Source organism: Biomphalaria glabrata, chromosome 17 (genome assembly GCF_947242115.1).
Source record: "Biomphalaria glabrata chromosome 17, xgBioGlab47.1, whole genome shotgun sequence".
NCBI classification, from domain to species: Eukaryota; Metazoa; Mollusca; class Gastropoda; family Planorbidae; genus Biomphalaria; species Biomphalaria glabrata.
The window spans coordinates 20,765,939-20,789,961 of NC_074727.1; the positions used below are offsets into that span (position 1 = coordinate 20,765,939).

At 36.3% G+C, this 24,023-nt stretch overlaps 1 protein-coding gene across 2 annotated transcripts in view; it reads right to left on the reverse strand.

Annotated features, from left to right (window-relative positions):
• Positions 1–23,201, reverse strand: part of LOC106052086 (neo-calmodulin-like) — a 137,498-nt gene extending 114,297 nt beyond the window's left edge. Inside the window, exon 1 of one of the 2 annotated variants that reach the window (XM_056015379.1) lies at positions 22,929–23,201. In XM_056015379.1, coding sequence (XP_055871354.1) covers positions 22,929–23,051 — 123 coding nt within the window. In that variant the 5' untranslated portion in view covers positions 23,052–23,201. Of the gene's footprint in view, positions 1–5,656; positions 5,801–22,928 lie in introns of those variants that run through there. The other variant, XM_056015378.1, reaches the window with a different exon arrangement.
• Between the last annotated feature and the right edge of the window lie 822 nt (positions 23,202–24,023).

A 24,023-nucleotide genomic window follows, 5' to 3' on the forward strand; every position in this document is an offset into this window, starting at 1 on the left:
GCTGAATGTTGGTTTTTTTTTTTCCTCAAGAAGGGTAGATAACCAAGGAATATTTTTTCTAAATAATATGTGAGAAGGTTATCTTATCTTGATATTGTTGATTTCTTTAAAATCTATCTGTCCAATCTATCTGCAGGCTCGGACGCCCCCTTCGGCTCAACTCTTTTGACAATCAAACGGCCCGGACGCCCCCTTTGGCTCAACACTTTTGACAATCAAATGGCCCGGACGCCCCCTTCGGCTCAACTCTTTTGACAATCAAACGGCCCGGACGCCCCCTTCGGCTCAACTCTTTTGACAATCAAACGGCCCGGACGCCCCCTTCGGCTCAACTCTTTTGACAATCAAACGGCCCGGACGCCCCCTTCGGCTCAACTCTTTTGACAATCAAACGGCCCGGACGCCCTGACTTAAGGCTGTTCAAAGAGACTGAAAGAACCTTGTGTTTTTTAAATTGTTTTGTATATAAAAGATTTCATTTCGGGGGGGTTTGAACCCCAAGAACCCCCCCTGGCTACTCCCATGATCTGATGAATGACCTGAATTCGAACTCGAGGGATAAAGCCTCCTCAAGCAAATCCACTAACCACTATGCCAGCAAAATCGCTTATAAAATAGAAGTTTTTATAGTTATGTATTGTTATCTTTTATCTTCAAACTTGAAGCAGCAACCTAAAGTATAAAAGGGGCTAATTCAACTTATACCACCACATCTGTCAAGTAAAATTTCTTTCCCTTTTTTCAGATACCAAAAATAAAAATTAATTACCAATAGTTAATTAACTAAAAATTTTTATTATTGATTCTTGTTTTGACTGGTAAAAGAAATTATTGTGCAAAATTTCAGATTGATCCGAGATTGTGTGTGTGAGACATAACGTATACAAACATTTGACCAGACAGAGTGAGTTGATATACGCTTCTTAATAAAACTCATACTTCTGTGCAAACTTTAAAAGCTGTTCAAATCGATTTGTTAGTTCATTAACATGTGAGCAGAACTAATTAAAAAAAAAATTATTGTTTCATACTCGATTTAGCAGCATGAATTGAAATGTAGCAGTTTAGGATTTACGGAACAATTTGCGTAGCTTCCGGACGCTTGTGGATGAACTCTCGAGCTGGTAGGAGGTTCGATGTTTAACTCAAGATTTAGATAGTTCAACAGTTCTCTCAATAAATACACTTTTATTACATTGGATGATTGCACTTTGAGAAGCTGTGGTGTTTGTGTATTTAATAACCTTTGAATTGAAAGTAATTCAGGCTCTCACTGTAAGGCCGCTGCTTCTTGGATATTAATATAAATAACAGAGTTCCTTTCAAATTACTTTGTACATCACTTGCTTTACACATGACTTGATATAATCATTTACACCACACATTATTTACATTCATATCATTTACATCACAACTTATTTATAGCTAATTTTAATCGACCAATAATCACATTACAAATCATATACATCACAAATTTATTTTTATGAAATAAAACATTATTTACAATACAAATTTTTTACATCTAATATTATTTACATCAAACATTATTTACACACATATTATTTACATAACGCATTATTTACAACACACATTATTTGAATCCAAAAAAATATTGTGATCACACATCTTACATTAATTACATCACACATGAATTACATCACTCATTACTCACATTACATATGCACTGCATATTGCTTACTTTATAAATTAATTACATTAAAATTACTAATTATGAATTTAGCTTCATCACACATTACTCACATGACCCAGTAATTACATAACACATTTACTTACATCACACATTATCCACATGACACAGTGATTACATTTACTTACATCACACATTACCCACATGACACAGTGATTACATTTACTTACATTGCACATTACTTACACGACATAGTGATTATATGACACATTTACTTACATCACACATTAATTACATGACACAGTGATTACATTTACTTACATCGCACATTACTTACATGACACAGTGATTAAATTTACTTACATCGCACACTACTTACACGATACAGTGATTACATTTACTTATATCGCACACTACTTACATGACACAGTGATTACATCACATATTACTTACACGGCACAGTGATAACATCATACATTACTTACAGGACACAGTGATTACATCACACATTACTTACACGACACAGTGATTACATCACACACTACTTACATGACCAAGCGATTACATTTATTTGCATCACACACTACTTACATGACACATTTACTTACATCACACGCTACTTACACGACACAGTGATTACAGGACACTTTTACTTGCATCACATGCTACATGTACTTTAAAACATAAACAAGAAAAAAAAAATCATGGTCAATTCATAAATTTGAAATCGATTACCCCAATTCCATTTCATTCTCTCAGCATCGATATTTAAATGGATCACTTAACCTTTATGAAAAAAAAAAATTCCAGGCTAATCGAAGCTCATGGGTACGGGAGGGAAGAGGTCTGCGTTGAGTAGGCGCATGCACCTAAGTGGATCGATACCTGAAAATGTACTTAACTATAATGATTTATACTCGGCATTTCGATGTAATGTATATGCGTTATCTGTAATCGAGTTCTAGCACGAGAAACGTAGATATCGAATTCCTCATTACGAGCATTGTAATATGCTAACGATGTAACCTAAAAAATGAATAATAATAATAGCATAGCCGCTTTTAAAAAAAAACAAAGCTTATATCAACTCACTTTTTTTGTCTGTCTGGTAAAAAGTTTGTACGCGTTATTTCTCCCACACCCAATCTCGGATCAAGCTGAAAGTTCGCATAATTATTTCTTGCACCTGACAAAACAAGAATCAATTAATAAAAAAAAAAAATGAGTTAATGAATTATTGATACTTAATTATGTTGTTTGGTATCGAACAAGGGAAAGAAATGGAGCCCTCAAGTTCGAATTCAAGTCTTACAATCTTTTTATTTAATGCATTTAAAAAGCGATCACGGTAACATTGCTGCCCCCCCCCCCCCTTTTCCCCTTTTACCGACTGGTCTAGACAAGTGATAGGATCTATAGCGCATTGAGAAAGCTAAAAGCATGAAATTGCGCTAAACAAAAACAATTGTTAAAAATATTTCTAATCTCACAGATTTATTATTGTTAGTCTTGATCTATTACGAGATCTTTTTTTTTCTTTTTTCTTTTTTGTGTGTGTTTTATTTTTACAAAGCTTTTATTCACTCTCTCTGTCTGGTACAAATCTTGCACACGTTATTTCTCCCACTTCCCATTCTAGGGTAAAGTTGAAATTTTTTGTTCATTGTAGAAGTCAATATATTAATCAATAAAGAAAAAAAAACAATTAGTTAATTAATTAGAGGTGATTAATTAAATTCGTTTTTTTGTTTATAGGAAAAGGAAGATTAAGTCTTGCAGAATTGCGAGTTATGGCATGGATAGTGCGGTTATTTCCCTTTTTTTTAAGTATTACCAGAGATCTAGATCTGAGCAGACGATAGCTCCAATCTCTTTTCCTACGAGTTCTTAGATTATTTTCTAAAAAAAAATATGTATGATCGAATTAAAATAAGATTTGTAACATTATGGCACAAAATGTATGTTTACTTAGAAACCCTGAATGATCTCGACCAAAGAAAAACCTTCAAGAAGAAACTACGTCCTTTTTCAATGCTGAACGCTGAAATCCTTCTCAGTCGCCATATTGTTTTACTGGATCTGGTCTTTGCTTCAAAGCCCTTCAACGACGTCAAGTATTTCTGAACTTCCTGTTGATAGTATTATAACATAGTGGAGATCTCATACATGGAGGCAATCCTTAAATAGCAAGCTTTTTGGTGTATCCGGTGTACAGAATACGAAAAAATAAAAAATAAATAAAAAATACAGAATACGAAAGTATTGACGTATTTTAAAAAACAAGGTTACAAAGACAGTTTGTGTGGAGACACAAACTCAAAATCGGCCCCCGAAGTGGTCCAGTCAGGCAGGTAAATGGGCAGATTTCAATATTTTCAGAAAGAACATTCGAAACTCTGAACCACTAACTATCAATAACTACAACCCTATCAACAACTACAACCCTATCTCCATCGATACAAAAAGAAGAGACGTACTCGTGTCGCAGATACTGTTGTTTTGTTACTTCGACTAACCCCTTGATATCGCAGGATACGGAGATTTACTAATGTTGTTATTATTACATTCTTAATATTCATATGTATTCAATGAACTGATAGTTATGAAGATATAGTTAAATGTGAATCTGTCCTAACCATAGACTAAATATATAGTCTATGGTCCTAACTGATGTTACTGAGGAATTATCCAATTGTTTTGTAAAGGGCCAATCTCTTATTCAAAGTCTCAATAGAGAAACTTTTGCATTAGTTCAGTTAGTTGTATATATATATATATATATATATATACATGATAATGCTCTTCACGTGTAATAGGAAACAATGATTATTAATTGTTGTTTTAAATTATATTCGACTTATATCCATACTAAATAGATTTTTTTCTCTTAAAAAAAAGTAATTGTTTAAAAATTTATGTAGCTAGAATGACAGAAAAAAAAATTTGACAAAAAATCAAAATCCGTTTACGTATATGTGTTAAAGATATGTTACATATTAACCTTCCTTACTAAATAGTCTTCCATGTTGTTTTTATTTTAATGGGAATAGTTGTAAACATGGTGTATTTTTATGAAAAAAAAAACAAACTGCTTGCATAGTTTATTTTAAAAATTAAAATTTGCGATTTCAGAAAAAAGTAGCCGCTGCATCAGAACTTTGAAAGATATAAAATATCTTGACATCGAAATTTTCAATATCTCTTCTAGTTTATATCAAAACGGGACGGACGGACTGACACACGACACAAAACTAATAGCGGCTATTCCCCTTTCGGGGCCTCTAACAATATACACGATTTCGTGCACTTTTCAGCACTGTAGAGTCCATTGTATAAACTCATATGGTGCAAATAAATTATTATTTTTTAGTTGCCAATTGTAATCTTTCAATATGGTGTCATTGACATTGTTTTTTTTTTTAATGTATTTCAAAATCTCTCCCTATCTTCCTCTTTTAATCTTCTAACGATTTTTTTAGGTTTCATTATATCACCACAACATTTTTTCATATCACTTTCTCTTTTTGTTCTCTCTTACTGTATTTTATTTCTTTGAGAACTTGAGTGGGATCTTAGAAATTCAAAGCGGAAATGGAGAGCATGTTAGCATGATTAAGTTTTAGTATGAAGATCCCCATTATTTGATTATTTTTGTTTAAGACTACTCTAGAATTAAAATTCTCAATTGTACCTCAAGTTGCTAGACAAAAACGTAGAAGACAGACTGACAACAAAAACGGAAGTTAAAAAGTTTTCCGAAACAAAAAAAATAATTGTACAAATAGCTGTGATTGCAGCTATTTAAAAAAGTCAATGCAAAACAGGGTGTCTATAATCTCGGCAATCATTGCAAGCACACGCCTGCTACATGCGTGTTCTCTACGCAGTGCATTGCCATGGCAACAAATGTTATCGGGGGGAAAACGTAAAGAAATAAAAAGTCGGAAGCAATGAGAATTAAAAAAAAAAGTGAAACAAAACAAAAAAAAAAGAAACAAATTCACATACCTCTTCACGTGGGAAATCGTTGTCCAGCACTGGGAGCTGGTCGTGGGCACTGGACGAAGTGCAACAGTGGCTCTCTTTGGCACGTTTGTGAAACAATATCCGAGCAAGTGACCATTTCTTACAAGGCATATCTTCGGTCTAGTTACTGGGCCGCCATTACTCCCACACGCAAAACCAAACAACCACTTTCACTTTCTCATAATCATTTCCTGCAGGCTTTTTAATAAAAAAAAACTAACTAGCATTTGTTTCGTTTCTTTTCGTCTCTTTGAAAAAAAAGTGCTTTGTTTTCTTTAAAAAATTACAACTTTAAGTTCAGCTTTTTAAAAGCTCTCCAAAAGTTCAAATGCACCAAACATTTCGTAATGAGTTTTAATCCTTCATTCGAAGTTTGGATTAGATATAGATAAAAAACAGACAAAATATTTTTTCATATTTTGATAATAAAGTCAAACTAACAAAGACCGCTGAGGGTGTAATCGATTAATAATTAAGACAATACAATAACAATGGAGTCGATCCCACGCCAGGAGACTGTGACAGAATCGATTTTTCGGCCACGGTGACTTGTGTGTGTGTGACAATATCTTTTGTCAATAGGTATTGTTGGAAGAATCAATCAATACAGCGATGTTGTGAAGCGGGTTGGATGGGGTGGGGTAGGGTCAATCTGGTAGTAAGCAATGTGAGGGCGCCAACCTATTGGGGAATTAATCTTTAATTTATAAGATAAAGTAGTCTTCCCCCCCCCCTTTTATTTATATTCATGTTTAGGTATTTTAGGGGGTAGTGTCGGGCGGAAGTAGATCTAAGGTCCTTTGAACATTACACTTATTTCACCGTAAAGTAGAAAAAAAAACGCACGTCTGAAGATGCGAAACAATTAAAATTTAAAAAAATATACTTTAAAAAAAACAAAAACTTATATTAAGTGTAATAAATCTGTGGCATTGGAAATATTTTTAGCAATAATTTATGTTTAGCGCGTTTTCCTGATTTTAGAATGCTCAATGCGTTATGGTCCAATCATAGTTTGGGAGGGAGGTATTAGACTTGAATTCCAACACGAAGGGTAAAGCCTCCATGATAGAAGGCCGAGTTTTGAGCCTTCCGTGCGGACAAGTACTAATGAAAAAAAATAGAAGGTTTTATAGTTATCTATTATTAGTTTCACATTTTTAGGCGACGACCTAATTCTTAGCACAAGGTAAGCTTATCTCCTCTTAATTAGTTACGCATAATTGATAAAACAAATGGTCGATTTGTTTTAAATAGCCTCATTTGTTGTCAGGGACAACTATTAATTGTGCAAAGTTTCAACTTGATCTGAGAATGAGAGGCTGCAGAAATAGCGTGTACACATTTGTACAAGAAAAAACCTAATGAGTTTGCAAAAAGGCATGGGAGCTTGAATATTTTACCGTGACGGTAAAATGGCTGTTCGGCGCTTTGAAACAGCCCAGTGTAGAACAAAGGAACTCCACGGTCGCCGTACGACGCTTTGAAACAGCCCAGTGTAGAACAAAGGAACTCCACGGTCGCCGTACGACGCTTTGAAACAGCCCAGTGTAGAACAAAGGAACTCCACGGTCGCCGTACGACGCTTTGAAACAGCCCAGTGTAGAACAAAGGAACTCCACGGTCGCCGTACGACGCTTTGAAACAGCCCAGTGTAGAACAAAGGAACTCCACGGTCGCCGTACGACGCTTTGAAACAGCCCAGTGTAGAACAAAGGAACTCCACGGTCGCCGTACGACGCTTTGAAACAGCCCAGTGTAGAACAAAGGAACTCCACGGTCGCCGTACGACGCTTTGAAACAGCCCAGTGTAGAACAAAGGAACTCCACGGTCGCCGTACGACGCTTTGAAACAGCCCAGTGTAGAACAAAGGAACTCCACGGTCGCCGTACGACGCTTTGAAACAGCCCAGTGTAGAACAAAGGAACTCCACGGTCGCCGTACGACGTGCACTACGCGGTTTTTAGTCAAACGGACTAGGGATAGATGAAATAATCACAAAGTACTCATTTGAAAGGAAAGAAGAATGAGAAATAGGGATAGATGAAATAATCATAAAGTACTCATTTGAAAGGAAAGAAGAATGAGAAATAGGGATAGATGAAATAATCACAAAGTACTCATTTGAAAGGAAAGAAGAATGAGAAATAGGGATAGATGAAATAATCACAAAGTACTCATTTGAAAGGAAAGAAGAATGAGAAATAGGGATAGATGAAATAATCACAAAGTACTCATTTGAAAGGAAAGAAGAATGAGAAATAGGGATAGATGAAATAATCACAAAGTACTCATTTGAAAGGAAAGAAGAATGAGAAATAGGGATAGATGAAATAATCACAAAGTACTCATTTGAAAGGAAAGAAGAATGAGAAATAGGGATAGATGAAATAATCACAAAGTACTCATTTGAAAGGAAAGAAGAATGAGAAATAGGGATAGATGAAATAATCACAAAGTACTCATTTGAAAGGAAAGAAGAATGAGAAATAGGGATAGATGAAATAATCACAAAGTACTCATTTGAAAGGAAAGAAGAATGAGAAATAGGGATAGATGAAATAATCACAAAGTACTCATTTGAAAGGAAAGAAGAATGAGAAATAGGGATAGATGAAATAATCACAAAGTACTCATTTGAAAGGAAAGAAGAATGAGAAATAGGGATAGATGAAATAATCACAAAGTACTCATTTGAAAGGAAAGAAGAATGAGAAATAGGGATAGATGAAATAATCACAAAGTACTCATTTGAAAGGAAAGAAGAATGAGAAATAGGGATAGATGAAATAATCACAAAGTACTCATTTGAAAGGAAAGAAGAATGAGAAATAGGGATAGATGAAATAATCACAAAGTACTCATTTGAAAGGAAAGAAGAATGAGAAATAGGGATAGATGAAATAATCACAAAGTACTCATTTGAAAGGAAAGAAGAATGAGAAATAGGGATAGATGAAATAATCACAAAGTACTCATTTGAAAGGAAAGAAGAATGAGAAATAGGGATAGATGAAATAATCACAAAGTACTCATTTGAAAGGAAAGAAGAATGAGAAATAGGGATAGATGAAATAATCACAAAGTACTCATTTGAAAGGAAAGAAGAATGAGAAATAGGGATAGATGAAATAATCACAAAGTACTCATTTGAAAGGAAAGAAGAATGAGAAATAGCTAGATAGCCTACGGTACGGCGAAACTCCGCCCAATACGAAAGTCCTAAAGACACGGGGAAACCTCGTCCAGTAATTTTGCCGTACGGAGAAAAACGTGTAATTTGGCAGTGAGCTAAGACTTCACAGATATATTTTTTTGATCGGCGAAAGTTGGCAATGTATACACAAAATGTTTTTTTTTTTTGTTTAGACTAGAGCAGCAGTTCTGAATCGTTTTAGCCCGGCGACCCCCTAATGCGACTCCCCACTAGGCGGTGACCCCCAACCGTAAAATTTATTTCGTTCATAGGCCTAGGTAGACCCTAATGTGATTTTGCTAATGTTATAAAATTATAATCAAATTTTACATGTGTATATCTGACATCCATGATGTATTTACATAGCAAAAGCTTTATGTAATTTTATTTAGTGTAAAATAAATCTGTGATAAGATATAAAAAAAAAAAAAAAAAACAGTGTATCTTTAACGTATACCATTTGGGGTACAATTGTGCTTGTTACAGTCTAAAAAATCGTATGACAAAAAAAAATTCCAATGAAAAATAAACGACAAGCCGAAATTTCCGATGGTCATTCGGCCTCCAGGGTACTCTTCCGGCGTGCTACGATGATCACAGGATTGCGCATGCGTTTCTTAACGCAAAACCAACAGTGGTAGGACTGGTTTGGAGCACTTTTAATATTTTTTTTTTTTTAAAAAGGGGTTTTATTTGTCTTGTGTGTGAGTTTTGTATGATTTGTGTGTGGGTGTCACGGGAACTATGTGAGTGCTGATGGAGGGAAAAAATGTCACTGTAGAGTTAAACAAAGGAATAGTCCTAGCTGTGTCACTTAAACTAGAGTTGTTATTTAACTCCCTTAGGTTTCCCTTAAGTGACTTCATATATTGATATGGTGGGGAAAAGACAAAATTCCTGATCTTATATAAATGCCTGCAGGAATGTCATCAGGTTCCGCTGCCTTTACATTTTTTTTTATTAGCCCTCTTAATTCTTCACTAGTTGGCTAATCAGAGCTGATTACGTCAATATACAGAGATCTGAGCTTTGTACTTTTATGTACATCAAAACTAGTTACTGGCTTACTGGGCTAGGAAATCTCGCGGTTTGTGTACCAAAGGATCATTCATTTGGTTTGTGTTCTATAGTCCAGCCTCCTTATTGCGATTTATCTCCAAGTAAGCAAACTCGGTACCCGTGTATCATGGGCGTAGCCAGGATTTCTTTTCGGGGAGGGTTTGGGGGAGGGGATTTCCCCCCCCCCCCGCAAAAAAAAAATATATGTGTGTGTGTGTGTGTGTACATAATTAATCTTTATTACATTCTGACCCTTTCGGAAGACGTTTATTGTTTATTGTAGACTCCCCGCCCTTGCTAGCAAGGGGATCTGGGGGAGTTCGCAGCGCTCCCCCAGCGCGGGGCGAAGCCCCGCCGCCGAGCACTATTTCTGGTATTGAAAGCCAACAAAATGCATATTCTGAGGTATCTACAGTGCATTATCTTGCTATTAAAAAGTTTTATTTCAAAAACCTAATGTGCTATTCTTACTGACTTAGACCCTCTCGCGCCGTTCGGCGCATTTTCCGGCAAGCTGTTTCCGCAACTCTTATTTTGCGTAATTCATTTTGTCGGAAAACATGTCCCGCAAAACCTCATGCGACGCTCTGTCACAACCTTACTAAGGATTCGACTCCCAGTTCGGCATATGATTTATTTGATTTAGACCCGATCTCTATGACTGACTCCTAAAATCTGTCTTAGCCATCTTTGTTGAGACACATTTAATGATTTTCAATTTCGGCAGAAGACTATTCACACTTAATTAATGGAGCCCAAGCCACTGGTAGAAATTTGTAACCTCTCTTGACTACGCTCTTGGCATCACATGCCTGTATTTCGCTTTAGATTTTATATAGAAAAGGAAAGTTTTATCGTCAAAATCATCTGTTGAGGGGTTTTAAACTAAATAATCTCTGGGTTTTTTGTTTTGTTTTGTTTTTAATTCAAAACCCCATTTAGCTACGATCATAAAATTTAGTGACTGTAGTTTGCTTTTAAATAATATTGAAGAGAGAGGTTTTCAACTCTAAATGCTCTGTAGGGGAATTTTAAACTCAAAACCATCTGGAGGGGTTTTAAACTTTAAAGAAAAAGCCATCTGGAGGAGGGGGATTTAAACTCAAAACCCCTTTGGCTACGCTCATAGATTTTATAGTGTGTAATTTGCTTTTTTTTATATTGAAGAGGTACTTTTTAGCTTCAAACCCCAACTGGAAGGGGGAGGGGGGTTAAACTCAAAACCCCTTTGGCTACGCTCATAGAATTTTGAGTGTGTAATTTGCTTTTTGTATATTGAAGATGGGGTTATCGTAAATTTTGGATGGGGTTTTAAAATCAAAATCTTCCTCAACTGTGCTGTTGGAATTTGGGGATTGTTGTTTGCATTTTTTTGTTTTGTTTTATAGAAGAGGGGGATTTAACTGCAAAAACCTCTGGTAGGGGGTTTAAAATTCAAAGCCCCCTGTAGGGGGTTTTAAACTCAAAGCCCCCTGGTAGAGGGATTTGTATCTCAAAACCCCCTGGGGTTTAAAATCCCAAAACCTCAAAATCCCCTGGTAGGGGGATTTAAACTCAAAACCCCCTGGTAGAGGGTTTTTAACTCAAAACTGCCTTGGCTGTGCTGTGGTAAGTGATGATTTAGTATTAAAATCTCACCTAAAATAAACAAAATAAAAGCAAAAATCAGTCATTTCGGGGGGGGGGGGTTGAACCCCAAGAGCCCCCCCCCCCTGGCTACGCCCATGCCGTGTATAGGTGTGGCCTGTAGGCCAGCCCCGTATTTGAGATTTTTCTCCAAGTAAACAAGTTCATTACCCTGTTACTCGTGTAGAGGTGTGGCTTGAGGTATGGCCCCCTGATTAAGATTTTGATCTACTACCGTGTATGCAAACTCAGTTCCCTCGCAAGGAGTGACCTCTATGGATAGTCAATATGCTGACATTAAGACTACGTCCATCTTATTTGACTTGTGATCACCTGTCTATCAATGCACTCAATGTGAAGGACTAATTAAAATAGAGTGGGAGTTGTTCATCTCTACCTCTGGAGATATACCCACACAGCTAGACACACGTCTGGACAGCGTGACTTAATTAAAGAATATAACCTGTTAACGAACCCACTCAAACGTCAGGACATACAAAATGAAAAATGTCCCAGCCATTGCTGCTTTGTATGTAAAGTGCATTTACAACGTAAAGTTTCATTTCTATTAATAGTAACAAGCCTTGTCTTTTTAACTCTTTCTCTCCTAACTGACGGTACCAACGTTGATTCCACTAGAATGTGGTAAATAATTACGGAGAGAAAGAGTTAATAAAGTCGTTCGGTGCATGTTCATATATTTTTTAAGCACATTCTCATGTTTTAAATATAAACTTGAATACATTCCATAGCAGACATTAATGGAGCGACGTCCACTTTATTGATATTAATTAAAATATAGGGATAAGGTGTACTTTTTACTATCCAGCAGGGATATTCAGCCGGAACCGAATAAGTCGGGATTGTGAAAAAGGCCGAATATTCGGCCGGAGCTACTATCCTGTGCTTATTTAGTTCGTATGTACTCTTGCTACTATTGACATCTTGACGGGATTCTTTAGGCTCCTATCGTACAGTGCCCTGAGCGAAAGCGTGCCACGTAACACCTTCCCTCGTTTGAAAGGTATATATACATACATGGATTTTCTATTATTAAATTGAACATATTTTTATTTCTTAGTAGAAGATTGCATTGCCAAAAGCATATAAGACAGAACAGTAAGTTTCATGTTTTCACAACAATTAAGGATAACAAAATTCAGATATTGTTCAAAATGATGAGCATTAGGTTATCTATAATTCTCTGTTGTAGACACATGTGTCATACATGCGAAACGAACAACTTGTATCTTGCTATTCGGAGCATCCACGCTTAAAAAAAAATTATTGTGAATATTTATATGCTTTTTTAATGTTATAGAATAGGTATTAAAAATATCATCCTTGAAATATTTGGGTTTAAGGCAGTAATCTATCTGTTAGCATTTCGATTTTTTTAAAGATCCGGAAATTAAAGATAAATGACAGAATTAAAGAGACCCTTTAAAAATTGATGGATAATTGTAAAGTCTTATAATAGGTATTATCATTGACATATTCTAATAGCAAAGCGACATAATAAAGCCTTCACAATTTTAACATTAAAATTAAAAGAAAATCATTAATATAGATTGATTAATATGGACTATACATTTATTTTTTGAATGATTACTGTATTAACCGTATACACTTTTTTGTTTTTAAAGATATAGAAAACGGATTCCCTCTAGAGACGCCAACAGCTGATAGACCACATCCTTCGCAAGACTATCCCACATCAACATCCAGAAGAATCTCTCAACTGGAAAACCCAAGGAAAGAGAACCGTTAAATACATAGCGCCGAGATTCGGATGCAATTGCCAGGCAAATAGGAAAGACTTGGGGAGACTACTAGAACAGAGGAAGCTGGTTGGTGCCCTATGTTTCACTTTCATAAACAGAAAGAACAAAATAAAATAAATAAAAGTTTTATAGTTATTTCTTATTAGTTTCAAACGTTTAAGCGGCGACCATATTCTCTACACTAAGTATTAAAGGGACTAATTCAACTGATAGGACCACATCTGTCAAGTACAATTTCTTTCTCTTATTCGATACTGAAAGACAATAATTTATTATCAATAGTTAATTAATTAATTGGTTTAGTTATTTATTATTTTTAGCGGCCTCCGAAATGGGAAAAGGCGAAATTAGTTTTGTTTGGCCTGTCTGTCCGTCCGTCTGTCCGTCCGTCCTGTTTAGATCTCAGAAACTAGAAGAGAAAATGAAAATTAGACATCATGATATTTTAGATCATTCAAAGTTTTGATGCAACGGCTACTTTTTTCTTTTCCTTAAGTGAACCATCTAATTTTTAAAATTATCTATGAAAGCAGATTTTTCAAAAAATTACACCACTTTTCAATGAAAAACTTCAGGGGAGGTAACTTTTTTTTAAAAGGTCATGGACGTCTTCATTAATAACTCAAGCTTCATTCATAGATTCGCGCATTGGTTCAAAAAAAAATTGCATCTAAGGTCACATAATGGTAAAAGTGCCAATGGATCATTATAAAATATATTTTCCATTTATTAACTAACTCATTGAATAGAATACTGATTCAAATGTTGTTTTTTAAAAAGAATTTTGATACGAACTTAGATTTTAGTTATAAGTTTAAATAATAACGAACTACTTTTATAGCGCGCAGTTTTGACATATCCTCATTATAGGTGCCTACACTTGAGAGTCTAAATAAGACTAAAAAGAGCCCAGATCTAGATATATTTATAATATACATATATTACAAATGTATTGATAATTTGAACAGAATTTTAATTATTAAGGCAATAACTTATCTTCTGACAGCTTATGGGAGCAGATTTATTTATTATGTAAACAATAGTATCACATTAAGAAATGAATCGGATACGAACAGCATAGTACACCATTAGCCATTACCCGGTAACAAAAGGCCTACTATTCATGATCATAATATTGGCCTACGTCTAGAAATCCTATACTCTTAAGCGAGCAATTCTTATATGTATGTATATATATTTATATAATATCAGGTGACCGAGCCTCGCTCGGATGAATAATTTGTTATGGAAGGATATATACCCGAAGTCATTTTGAGAATATTTTTGTACCAGGTGGCCGAACCTCGCTCGGTTAAATAATTACGGAAGGTTATATACCCGAAGTCATTTTGGGAATATTCTTGTATTTACGAAAATGAACGATCGGATAAAGACTACTAATCTGAAGAGTTGTTTTAGTGTTCTGTTAGTTCTAATTGTAGGCCTAATTGAACATGTCGATTAAATTTAAAGTCTTTTAAGTCCTCCTACAGTCTAGACTAACTACAGCTCAAGTCCGTCTTAAAGTTTTGCAATCCATCTTTTGGGTAAAACTATTGTAGGCTTACTATTATTGGCTTGGAAGAAGTCTTTGCAGTGTAACTTCTCTACGTTATAGGGTAAAACATGCACTTAGTGACAAAGTAAAATGGCTCATTTTTTCTTATTAGACTTAAATCATTGCATTAGTTTTTTAAAGAAACGTTTCCGTAGGGCATCTCTGTTACGCCGAATAATATGCTCGTTACCCATACGGGATACCTGCCCTGCACAGCCTGACTGTCGGACTATAAGAAGTTCATACCGGCTTTTGCCATCCATCCATCCCAGTGGTGCTATGACCTGCTTTTACACATCCCTCCATTCAGATCTCTCCTGGGCTTTCCGTCAACACGCCCTAACTCCAAGCTTTTTACCGAGGTTTATAGTTAAATCAAAAGAGGCTGCAGCGTAAGCAAACTCGTTGACCGCTCGCTAGATATCATGTTTAGTGTGAGCTAGTAAGGCGTAGAGAAGCTGTGTTATGACCCTTTCCTTTGTTTTGGTACAGGACAGTAGACACCGAAGCATGAACACATGGTAATAATTCACCAGCAAAATAATAATAATAATAAGGCTTGTCTTAGAGTCCGAAAATTAATGAGGATTGCAGCTGTGACCTACATATCTTGCCACATCCAAGGCAAGCAAAACCATTGTCCGCGGTGCTCGATTAAGATTTTCTTTTAGCGTCTGCGTCTGTCCACGGCAGCAAATTTTCTTTTGGTCTCAAATGTGTATCCGCGGCCTTTGTATAGAGGGAATTCTTTAAGCCCGAAAGTTACGCTGGACAGAGCAGTATCCTGTATGGGAGACGAATCTCAGACGAACGCATGCCAAAGGCAGTCTTTTTTGGTGAGCTAAAAAGTGGGCGACGTAACACCGAGACGCTTAAAACACCAGCTTATGGCGCAAACTTGACTTAGCTGACACACGTTTTCGAAATAAAATTTATATATATATATATATATATATATATATATATATATATATATCCTATACTCTTAAGCGAGCAATTCTTGTATGTATGTATATATATTTATATATATATATATATATATATATATATATATAAATTTTATTTCAAAAACGGCTCTAACGATTTTCTTTAAAATTTCAAGGTATGTGCATATTAGTGAGAAAAAAATTCTCAACTCATTGGCCACATCGGGAAAACTCGAGGTCGACCGTTATATCGGTTTGAAAATGCCTCATTATCGAAAAATTAATTTTGGCTAGAATGTTTTATGAATGAAAATTTTCCATGACGTAAACGGGAAAAACGCTGCTTACATCACTAGGCTTACCGCAGTATACTAAAATATTTCTTTGCAAACAAGAACGAGTTTTAAAGAACCATTAGACCTAATTAAACATTTGCGCACCATCTTACTGTAGATTGATTTATTATAGAACTATAAAAGAAAAGTAATGAAATTAAATGTGCCGATGTATGATTAGTTTTTGTGTTTTAAGTGCTTAATAAGTTGTTTACACTTTAATTGTGTAGAGCGGTGTAGATACCTTTTACTTTATTGTTTATTTTGCTGGTGACCTCCAGCTGTCTCGTTCTGAGGCCGCATGCAACCATGTGCTCTCTTCTATGTCAGCTAAGTCAAGTTTACGCCATAAGCTGGTATTTTAAGGGTTTCGGTGTTACGTCGACCACTTTTTAGCTCACCAAAAAAGACTGCCTTTGGCATGCGTTCGTCTGAGATTCGTCTCCCATACAGGATACTGCTCTGTCCAGCGTAACTGTCGGACTTAAAGAATTCCCTCTATACAAAGGCCGCCGATACACATTTGAGACCAAAAGAAAATTTGCTGCCGAGGACAGACGCAGACGCTAAAAGAAAATCTTAATCGAGCACCGCGGACAATGGTTATGCTTGCCCTGGATGTGGCAAGATATGTAGGTCACAGCTGCAATCCTCATTAATTTTCGGACTCTAAGACAAGCCTTATTATTATTATTATTTTGCTGGTGAATTATTACCATGTGTTCATGCTTCAGTGTCTACCTCTCCTGTACCAAAACAAAGGAAATGGTCATAACACAGCTTCTCTACGCCTTACTTGCTCACACTAAACATGATATCCATCTAGCGGTCAACGAGTTTGCGTACACTGCAGCCTCTTTTGATTTAACTATAAACCTCGGTAAAAAGCTTGGAGTTAGGGCAAGGAGAGATCTGAATGGATGGATGTGTAAAAGCAGGCCATAGCACCACTAGGATGGATGGATGGCAAAAGCCGGTATGAACTTCCTATAGTCCGACAGTCAGGCTGGGCAGGGCACGTATCCCGTATGGGTAACGAGCATATTGTTTGGCGTAACAGAGGTGCCCCGCGGAAACGTTTCTTTAGAAAACTAATGCCATGATTTAAGTTTAATAAGAAAAAATGCGCCATTTTACTTTGTCACTAAGTGCATGTTTTACCCTATAACGTAGAGAAGTTACATTGCAAAGACTTTCTTCCAAGCCAATAATAGTAAGCCTACAATAGTTTTACGCAAAAGATGGATTGTAAAACTATAAGACGGACGTGAGCTGTAGTTTGTCTAGACTGTAGGAGGACTTAAAAGACTTTAATTGTAATCGACATGTACAATTAGGCCTACAATTAGAACTAACAGAACACTAAAACAACTCTTCAGATTAGTAGTCTTTATCCGATCGTTCATTTTCGTAATTACAAGAATATTCCCAAAATGACTTCGGGTATATAACCTTCCGAAATTATTTAACAGAGCGAGGTTCGGCCACCTGGTACAAAAATATTCTCAAAATGACTTCGGGTATATATCCTTCCTTAACAAATTATTCATCCGAGCGAGGCTCGGTCACCTGATATTTTTACTCTTAAGCGAGCAATTCTTGTATGTATGTATGTATGTATGTATATATATTTATATTTATATATATATATAAATTTTATTTCAAAAACGGCTCTAACGATTTTCTTTAAAATTTCAAGGTATGTGCATATTAGTGAGAAAAAAATTCTCAACTCATTGGCCACATCGGGAAAACTCGAGGTCGACCGTTATATCGGTTTGAAAATGCCTCATTATCGAAAAATTAATTTTGGCTAGAATGTTTTATGAATGAAAATTTTCCATGACGTAAACGGGAAAAACGCTGCTTACATCACTAGGCTTACCGCAGTATACTAAAATATTTCTTTGCAAACAAGAACGAGTTTTAAAGAACCATTAGACCTAATTAAACATTTGCGCACCATCTTACTGTAGATTGATTTATTATAGAACTATAAAAGAAAAGTAATGAAATTAAATGTGCCGATGTATGATTAGTTTTTGTGTTTTAAGTGCTTAATAAGTTGTTTACACTTTAATTGTGTAGAGCGGTGTAGATACCTTTTACTTTATTGTTTATTTTGCTGGTGACCTCCAGCTGTCTCGTTCTGAGGCCGCATGCAACCATGTGCTCTCTTCTATGTCAGCTAAGTCAAGTTTACGCCATAAGCTGGTATTTTAAGGGTTTCGGTGTTACGTCGACCACTTTTTAGCTCACCAAAAAAGACTGCCTTTGGCATGCGTTCGTCTGAGATTCGTCTCCCATACAGGATACTGCTCTGTCCAGCGTAACTGTCGGACTTAAAGAATTCCCTCTATACAAAGGCCGCCGATACACATTTGAGACCAAAAGAAAATTTGCTGCCGAGGACAGACGCAGACGCTAAAAGAAAATCTTAATCGAGCACCGCGGACAATGGTTATGCTTGCCCTGGATGTGGCAAGATATGTAGGTCACAGCTGCAATCCTCATTAATTTTCGGACTCTAAGACAAGCCTTATTATTATTATTATTTTGCTGGTGAATTATTACCATGTGTTCATGCTTCAGTGTCTACCTCTCCTGTACCAAAACAAAGGAAATGGTCATAACACAGCTTCTCTACGCCTTACTTGCTCACACTAAACATGATATCCATCTAGCGGTCAACGAGTTTGCGTACACTGCAGCCTCTTTTGATTTAACTATAAACCTCGGTAAAAAGCTTGGAGTTAGGGCAAGGAGAGATCTGAATGGATGGATGTGTAAAAGCAGGCCATAGCACCACTAGGATGGATGGATGGCAAAAGCCGGTATGAACTTCCTATAGTCCGACAGTCAGGCTGGGCAGGGCACGTATCCCGTATGGGTAACGAGCATATTGTTTGGCGTAACAGAGGTGCCCCGCGGAAACGTTTCTTTAGAAAACTAATGCCATGATTTAAGTTTAATAAGAAAAAATGCGCCATTTTACTTTGTCACTAAGTGCATGTTTTACCCTATAACGTAGAGAAGTTACATTGCAAAGACTTTCTTCCAAGCCAATAATAGTAAGCCTACAATAGTTTTACGCAAAAGATGGATTGTAAAACTATAAGACGGACGTGAGCTGTAGTTTGTCTAGACTGTAGGAGGACTTAAAAGACTTTAATTGTAATCGACATGTACAATTAGGCCTACAATTAGAACTAACAGAACACTAAAACAACTCTTCAGATTAGTAGTCTTTATCCGATCGTTCATTTTCGTAATTACAAGAATATTCCCAAAATGACTTCGGGTATATAACCTTCCGAAATTATTTAAAAGAGCGAGGTTCGGCCACCTGGTACAAAAATATTCTCAAAATGACTTCGGGTATATATCCTTCCTTAACAAATTATTCATCCGAGCGAGGCTCGGTCACCTGATATTTTTAAGATTAAACGTGTAAATTCATACGAGTTCTAATCTAGATATAATAGATTCTATATCAAGATTCTATATCTAGTTCTAAATCTATATAGATCTAAACCTAGGTCTAGATCTAGCTAGATCTATGTCTAGTTTGTATGACAAATGACAATGAAGATATTAATTTTTATTTGCGAGAGGAAAGTCTTCTCTTTTCTTTTTCGTGTTGCTAATTTATTTAATTTTTATTCTTTTTTAGTTTCTCTTTATTACATGTTACATGTTATTAACTTTGAATGTATGGATTAGGTTAATAATTATTATTTAAAAAAAAAAACTATAAGTGTACGCTAAATAAATATATGGAGATGCTGTGGCTGAGGGGTAAAGCACTTGGAAACCGTAAGTCCCGTGTTCAAATCCTGGTTAAGACTCTCGCGGGCACGTTGCCCTGCCTCATCGTGGCGCCCGCGTGGAAACGGCCATTTGAGGAATTGGCTAGGCTAAATGGGTAGCAACACAGGACTCCCGTGGGGATGCCCACGGGTAGACGAGAGTCCACCCATTGCACGGGCGGGGTTGTAATAAAGTCCCCACAAACACGTCACCAATCCATGCGCTGTTCCTCAAAGGGACCGTTACATAAATGGCGGATCCCGCACAGTTAGCTTGGTACATTGAAGGAAAATGGCAGAAGTCCCCGGTGCATTCTCGGCCTTCGGCCGTGTCTCTAGTCCATGTGTCGGGGGCTGAACGCATCGGTCAACAGCAATGCCTTACATAGGCATTGTCTAGGGTCTCTCCCAAACAGAACTGTGTGTTCACACAGGTTTTTTTTTTTTTACTGTTTGGCGTCCAAACAGGTTTTTTTTCAAACTTAGAGCTCGAAGAGCCTTCGGCTCAGCTCTTAGACATCATCAAGGTTAAGACTCTCGGTGGACCACTTCGGGGGCCGATTTTGAGTTTGTGTTTCCACACAAACTGTCGTTGTAACCTTGTTATTTCTCTCTTTTTTTTTTAAGGTATAAGAAATAATTAGTGCAAAATTTCGTGTGTAAACAGTTTACTAGACAGGCAGAGTAAGTTGATATAAGCTATTTTTAAAAAAAATGTTTTGTTTACATCAACCTAATCCCCCCCCCCTCCTTTTTTTAAAATACATCTACTCAAAGTATAGCAAATACTGACCCAGAAGTAGAAACATTAATAAACAGTAGTCTCGACTAGAGATATGGTCAACTAGAACTAGCTTGGTACGGAGCACATGTTCTCTTAGGAGTGGATCGTACATAGTTAGTAGTTTCACAAACTCCTAGAAAATACCTAAATTATGTCTTTACAATTCTTCTTCAACTCTTTCGCAATGCCCACCGAGAGCCAGATTGTGCTTTGAGAGAAAAAGAAAGATATTCAAGATTCTCTTCAGGTAGCATTATCAGAATGTTATCATTTGGATCCTTGGATCCCTGCCGTCAGCCATTTCAACAAGAAATGACAAAGTCTTCGTCGAAGAAAGAACTATGCGCACCAGCCATAGACTTATCAGTCTTGAGCAACGCCCATAATGTTGTTTGCATTACAGTATTAAATTGAACTAGTTAGTGATTAAAAAAATAAAGATAATTTGAATGCAAAATATTGAGGTCAATTTCTTTGTTCAGTGGTCATTAAAAATTAAAATTTAAGCTTTTATATAGTGCCACTTTCATGCTTATTGCATGCTCAGGGCGCTATGGTCCAATCTCATTTGTGTAACAGTTGGGGGGGGAGGGTGGGCAGAGGGTATCTAGGAGAAAGTTTTTCGTTCTGCCTTTAGGCGCTCAGTAAACACAACTCTGCTCGAGTCGGGTGTCGAACCTCGAGCCCCCTTCATATGTAGCAAAGCCAAGCCAAGTTCAAGCATACTTAGCCTCTTGAGTCTCGACAATATAAAAATTTACAAGATCTATTGAATTCTTTTCAAAATGACTAAAACTAAAAACAATCATAGTTAAATACAAAATAAACTTCTACGACAATTATCTAGATCTAGAGATATTTTATAAAATCTGGATCTAGATTAAACAGTGTACTGAACAATGAACAACGTACAATCATAACTTTGTCCCTCATATAAATCCAGTGTACTGAACAATGAATAACGTACAATCATAACTTTGTCCCTCAGATAAATCCAGTGTACTGAGCAATGAAGTAACAACGTACAATCATAACTTTGTCCCTCATATAAATCCAGTGTACTGAGCAATGAAGTAACAACGTACAATCGTAACTTTGTCCCTCATATAAATCCAGTGTACTGAGCAATGAAGTAACAACGTACAATCATAACTTTGTCCCTCATATACATCCAGTGTACTGAGCAATGAAGTAACAACGTACAATCATAACTTTGTCCCTCATATACATCCAGTGTACTGAGCAATGAAGTAACAACGTACAATCATAACTTTGTCCCTCATATACATCCAGTGTACTGAACAATGAACAACGTACAATCATAACTTTGTCCCTCATATACATCCAGTGTACTGAGCAATGAAGTGACAACGTGTACCATGTGCCCTACAGGAAGGTGAGCGAGTAAAAGTGCATTGCCTTAAGAGACTTGAACAAATCTAGTCAATCTGATTCAAGCTGGTCTACAGCGTAAGTTTAATTTACAGAACAACATGGGAGATTAACAAAGTAACAATCTAGCTACATTTTTTTGTTACATTTCAATTAGAGTAGTTGGTCTTTGTTTATGTATGTACAACGTACTGTTTTTTATTAAAAATGGTTATCCTTAGTTTGATGTTTCCGGAACACTTGATGCCCCGTGCGGCCCGAACCACCCGCGCATTGCTAGCTACGCCTCTAGTATATTGTAGCAAATTAATTCTACCAGTTCAGATAATGCATGAATGATTTCTACATAAAGTGCGCAAAATGTTTCTGGGTATGTTTCTTTGAATTCATATATGCAGAAATTCCCACTAAAATGTGTTTAAAATAGAAAAAATTAATTTTAAGATGATTTTGAAAAATTATAGAGTTTTTGCTGTGTAATTAGCGAGTATTTTTTTCCCCCAAAGATGTACGTAACCTGTCAAATTTCTAGTTGGTTCAGACTAGGAAGTAGATTAGCTTGAACTCTGAAGGAACACCCGAAACATGTAAAACATTTTACGGTACATTGATCTTGAGTTAGGAATTTCAAATTATGCTAATGCAAGTAAAAGTTTTACACATGCATAGGGGCTATTCTGCAAGAGGCTCTCCATAAATAAGATGGGGTTGTGGACCAGCAGCGTCACGAGGGTCGGTGTCACTCGGTGCGGTCCGCGCCCCCTGCACACACCTAAAAACTTACCAGATCAGTGTCCTCCGTTTCTTCAGACTTGATAATGCTGGTCCTGTCACCGTCCACTGTGTTGAAATGTATTCTAAACAAAGCACGGGCCGTTGCTATGGTGGTATTATTTGGAGTGCTCATGTTATAAATGTACAATCAATGTAACACTAGCTAATGCTGTTTTAAAAATCGTTTTTTTTTTGGTTAATATAATATTGTTTTACGATTTGAAGAATTTTTTTATATCAAACAAATGTGTCTAGTAATATTTCAATGGTTTATAATTGTTTAGCACAAAAGAATTACAAGTTTACCACTTAAAGCGTGAAATTCGATTTTTTTAAACCAAAAAATATTTGTTTCAAATTTGGTGTAATTCTCTTAAGATAAAGTTTTATTTTCTACACAACAACACAAAGTAAACAGGGGTTTTGCGTTAAACATATCCCCCTTTTTTTTATATATACCGCCTACGCTTAAATAGCAAAGTTTTTTGATGAAAGCAATTAAAAATAACTGGTAGTGTATTGTATAACATCTGTGAGTGTTGTTACTGGTTAGCGCGAGTTCAAGGCGTCTCTGCATAGTTCAGAGTGGGTGGGCTTAACAATCTCTCTCTCTCTCTCTCTCTCTCTTCGTTTCTTTTATTTTCTCTTTCCTCCTATCTCACTTTTCACCTTTTCTGCCTGTACTCTGTAATCTTTCTCTCTCAAAACATACTCTTTCTCGTTCTCTCTCTCTCTCTTTCTTTTTCTCTCTTTTTCTCACTCTCTCTATGTCTTTGCCTAATCACTCAATCTTTGATCTCTCCCTCTTTCTCAGACGCACACGTTCCATGCTTTCGTGTACTTTCTTACTCTCTCTTCTCCTCCTCTTTCTCTCCCTCTTTTTCTCTCTCTCTCTCTTTTCCTCTCCCTCTTTCTCTTTCTCTCTCTCTTTACCTCTTTCTCTTTCTCTCTCTCTTTTTATCTCTTTCTCAATCTCTCTTTTTCTCTCTTTCTCTCTCTCTTTTTCTCTCTCTTTTTTCTTTTTTCTCTCTTTCTCTCTCTCTCTCTCTCTCTTTTTCTCTCTCTTTTTCTCTCCCTCTTTCTCTCTCTCTTTCTCTCCCTCTTT